The sequence below is a fragment of the Alosa alosa genome, chromosome 13 (genome assembly GCF_017589495.1).
Source record: "Alosa alosa isolate M-15738 ecotype Scorff River chromosome 13, AALO_Geno_1.1, whole genome shotgun sequence".
NCBI classification, from domain to species: domain Eukaryota; kingdom Metazoa; phylum Chordata; class Actinopteri; order Clupeiformes; family Clupeidae; genus Alosa; species Alosa alosa.
Genome location: NC_063201.1, coordinates 24,528,944 through 24,533,943, shown reverse-complemented (window position 1 = coordinate 24,533,943; position 5,000 = coordinate 24,528,944). Strand labels below are relative to the sequence as shown.

The following is a 5,000-nucleotide window of genomic DNA, read 5'->3' as shown; positions in this document are numbered from 1 at the left end:
CGATGGATGGCTGCCCATTCAGGTACCTTACACCCGTACCTCACACACGTGATGACTGCTCAGTTAGGTACCTCACACATGTGATGACTGCTCAGTTAGTTACCTCACACACGTGATGACTGCTCAGTTAGGTACCTCACACATGTGATGACTGCTCAGTTAGTTACCTCACACACGTGATGACTGCTCAGTTAGGTACCTCACACACGTGATGACTGCTCGGTTAGTTACCCCACACTTGTGATGACTGCTCAGTTACAGTAGTTACCCCACACACGTGATGACTGCTCAGTTAGTTACCCCACACACGTGATGACTGCTCAGTTAGTTACCCCCCACACGTGATGACTGCTCAGTTAGTTACCCCACACTTACCCCGCACACGTGATGACTGCTCAGTTAGTTACCCCACACACGTGATGACTGCTCAGTTAGTTACCCCCCACACGTGATGACTGCTCAGTTAGTTACCCCACACACTTACCCCACACACGTGATGACTGCTCAGTTAGGTACCCCACACACGTGATGACTGCTAAGTTAGTTACCCCACACACTTACCCCACACACACAATGACTGCTCAGTAGTTAACCCACACACCTACCCCACACACGTGATGACTGCTCAGTTAGTTACCCCACACACTTACCCCACACACGTGATGACTGCTCAGTTAGGTACCCCACACACGTGATGACTGCTCAGTTAGTTACCCCACACGTGATGACTACTCAGTTAGTTACCCCACACACTTACCCCACACACGTGATGACTGCTCAGTTAGGTACCCCACACACGTGATGACTGCTCAGTTAGGTACCCCACACACGTGATGACTGCTCAGTTAGTTACCCCACACACTTACCCCACACACGTGATGACTGCTCAGTTAGTTACCCTACACACTTACCCCACACACGTGATGACTGCTCAGTTAGTTTCCCCACACACGTGATGACTGCTCAGTTAGTTACCCCACACACGTGATGGCTGCTCTTGTTTCCACTGAACAGAAGCTGTGCTCTCTTTGGGACATAGACAGATGGATAGATAGATAGATAGATAGATAGATAGATAGACGCACAGACACACAGATAGATTATTTTTCTCGAGGATCCAGTTGATCACAACAGAAAACACAAGAGTTAGGAAAAGCAACAGTGAGGTGATGGTCTGTCCAGTGTTCCACATATTTTAGAAAACAAAGTAGATTTTTCCAGACCCTCTTCTTTTTCTATAATTATCCAGATCTCAAAAATACTAAAAATAAAAGTAAAATTCCATACTTTTCCATAATTTTCCATACTGTGTAGGAAAACCTGTCCAGAGTCACTCTAATGCTACTGAAGGAATGAAGGAATGTGATTTAGGCTGATGGAGTGTTAGTTTACTCTCTGGAAAACACTCGTAGTATTCGTTCTCTGGAAAAGTGTTCTCTGGACTTTCTCGTTGCAGCTGACACCATTCCAGTCTATGGAGAACGCACCGGATCCGGAAGGGTTCTGTGGGGACGGAATCGTCCAGCACCAGAACGGAGAGGAGTGTGATGATGGAAATAAGGTGGTGACAGACAGCTGCATCAGTGAGTAACCACACACACACACACAGTTGCATCAGCTTGTAGCCTATTCTATCTGAGCAAATCGGGGTTAGGCACATAGCTCTTGACAACCATGGGGTATGTGCAAGGGTCAGGCAGATAGGTCTTGGTAGCCATGGGGTATGTGCAAGGGTCAGGTCTCTTATCTGTCCTGGTCTCTCGTTTGTGTTTCAGGATGTAAACTTGCACACTGCGGAGACGGCTACCGTCACGAGGGACATGAGGAATGTGATGGCAAAGACTTTGGCTTTCAGACGTGCAAGTCCTACTTACCTGGGTATGAGACCACACAGACATGTATGAATGTACAAAATACATTCATACATACATATTACATACATACATACAAACATACATATATACATACATACATATTAAATACATATACATACATACACTGCATACATACATACATACATACATACATACATACATACATATTAAAAACATATACATACATACATACATACATACATATACATACATTCATACACATATACATACATACATACAGGTTATACAGTCATACATTCATACATACATTCATGTATGATGCCCTTTTGTGTGTGCGTGTGAACATGAAAAATCTTGTGAGTCACTGACCGCTGCCGTGTGTTCTCTGCGTTGGGCAGGTCATATGGTCACCTGAGATGCACGTCCCAGTGTTTCATCGACTCCACAAACTGCAAGTACTTCACCTGAGCCGGCGAGTCGAACAGCGCTGCTCCTGTCCCGACGGGGTCACCCAGTGGGCCGCTGCTGACCAGAAGACCTGAGAGACTCTAACCGAAGACGACAATGACAGACTCTGTGAGGAGAAGTGAAAACCGAATCCAAACCCAACTCCGAACTTTGCTGTTCCTCCCTGAAGCCCAGACTCCACGCACAGCAGCTCCACGCTGAGTTGGGACCTCTTCCACTCGGTCACCACGACAACGCAGGACGCTCGCTCTCAGTCTTAAATCCGCTCTGGACCTCCTGTAGTTCCCCGCCTGGGTCGGCCCAATTCAGCCCAGCTTGGCCAAGCGAACGTGGTGGCCCCCGGAACTCTCTTCCTGACCTTTCACCCCTGAGAAGCCTGTTGCCAAGCCACACATCCTCTTACCTTGACTACGCACCCCGCCCTCCCCCACCTTTCTGCTCCCCAAGGTGCTACTCTGCGATGTGAATACGTCAATATGGCTTTTGCATGACGACTGTAACCACAGTAACAACAGTCGTTCCTGTGCTGTTCCTTCCTCCGGCATGCTCTCCTTCACTCCAGACCACTTACCGCTCAACAAAGCCACTGTGTGTACATACGTAGACCTAGAGGACTAGATTCCCACAGACGACATACTCCAGTTACAGACATGAAGTTTTGGGCCTGTTGAAAGAAGCAGGCAGTGTTTCCACCGCCCAAGACCACCACCTGTGCTCCTTCAAAGGGTGAAAGGTCACAGCTGATATGTGGTTGAATGCTTCCTGTGGTGGCTCATGGGAAAACATATTTCTCTTTCATCAAGCGTCCACAGATGGGCTGTCATGGCTAACCCACTCGTCAGGGAGTCAGACTCGTTAGGGTGTCAGACTCGTTAGGGTGCCTATTTTGTAAGTGTGTCTGACTAGTTATTGCACCAGACTCGTCATCGTGTCTGGCTTGTTAACATGACAGAGTTGTTAGTGTATCTGACAAAACTAGTGTTTGGCTCATTGGTGCAGTCAACTCCTCCTCGTGATTAACTGGTTAGTGCTACTGACTCATTGGTGCAATTAAGAGTCATTAGTGTGACTGACTCCCAAGCATGTCTGAGTTGTTGGTGAGACTGACTCGTTAGTGCTGCTGACTCGTTAGTGCTGCTGACTCATTAGCATGACTGACTGGTTAGTGCTGCTGACTCGATAGTGCTGCTGACTCGTTGGCATGACTGACTCGTTAGTGCTGCTGACTCGTTAGCATGACTGACTCGTTAGTGCTGCTGACTCGATAGTGCTGCTGACTCGTTGGCATGACTGACTCGTTAGTGCTGCTGACTCGTTAGCATGACTGACTCGTTAGTGCTGCTGACTCGTTAGTGCTGCTGACTCATTAGTATGACTGACTCGTTAGTGCTGCTGACTCGTTAGCATGACTGACTTGTTAGTGCTGCTGACTCATTAGTATGACTGACTCATTAGTTCTGCTGACTCGTTAGTGCTGCTGACTCGTTAGTGCTGCTGACTAATTAGCATGACTGACTCGTTAGTGCTGCTGACTCATTAGCATGACTGACTCATTAGTGCTGCTGACTCATTAGCATGACTCATTAGCAAATAGCATGTTTTTTGCAACTGATGGATAACATCTGGATCTCTCCGAGTCACCACCATGTGAAGACTGTCAAACTGTTGGAACTGTTTAATACTCGTGCTTATTATCTTATTTAATAAATGTATATAAATATTTAAAGGGATTTAAGCCCAAATAGGTGCAATCACTGGCGCAGTTCTGGCCCAAGTGAGGCCCAGTTCCGGGTCCAGACTGGGTCAATCTGGGGTGAGCTGCACTGCCAGGAGGGCTTTTGCTGCTGTTTTGGCTCAGTACTGTTCCATTTGGTCGGGTTGGGTCAGGGGTCGGGGGTCATGGTTGGGCTCAACCAAAGGGCATGTTGGGTCAGGACCCCTCGACCAACCGACTGACCACACCTCCACTTCTCTCCGGAACACACACTGCAAACATACCTCAACACGCCGGCTAACTTACTGCTAGCTTTGGTCTTAGACACGGACGTCCACTGGCTGGCTGTCTGTCTGTTCATACACAAACACAAAACAGTCCAAATCCTCACATAGTATACGAGCACTTACATACACAAACACATACATACGTGTGTAGTCCAAGTCTAAGTCATTATCCTTGTGTAATGTATGTGCACTTACATACACAAACACATACATACGTGTGTAGTCCAAATCCAAGTCATCATCTTCGTGTAATGTATGTGCAATTACATACACAAACACATCCATTTACTGTGTGTAGTCCAAGTCCAAGTCATCATCCTCGTGTAATGTATGTGGACTTACATACACAAACACATCCATATACTGTGTGTAGTCCAAGTCCAAGTCATCATCCCCGTGTAATGTATGTGCACTTACATACACAAACACATCCATATACTGTGTGTGGTCCAAGTCCTCACAGAGCGTACAAGCCCGTGTTTGTCCCAAAGCTGTTTCCCTGAGCTTATGTCAGGCTTTGTGTGTGTGTGAGTTGCGTGCCACAAATCAGTGTGATGTGAAGTGATGTGTGTACATACACACACACTCACACACACACACACACACCAGAGGGGTCTCTTTGCTATGGCAAAACTGTTAACTTACTGTTCTCAAAGACACACATACACACACACATGGCAGAGGGGTCTATTTGCT

At 47.1% G+C, this 5,000-nt stretch overlaps 1 protein-coding gene across 1 annotated transcript in view; it reads left to right on the top strand.

Moving 5' to 3' along the window:
* colq (collagen-like tail subunit (single strand of homotrimer) of asymmetric acetylcholinesterase) overlaps positions 1-5,000 on the top strand; it is a 24,245-nt gene that overhangs the window by 18,621 nt on the left and 624 nt on the right. Inside the window, 4 exon segments of the mRNA XM_048261929.1 lie at positions 1-22; positions 1,457-1,583; positions 1,776-1,878; positions 2,234-5,000. The exon segment at positions 1-22 is cut by the window's left edge and continues 98 nt beyond it; the exon segment at positions 2,234-5,000 is cut by the window's right edge and continues 624 nt beyond it. Coding sequence (XP_048117886.1) covers positions 1-22; positions 1,457-1,583; positions 1,776-1,878; positions 2,234-2,303 — 322 coding nt within the window. The 3' untranslated portion in view covers positions 2,304-5,000.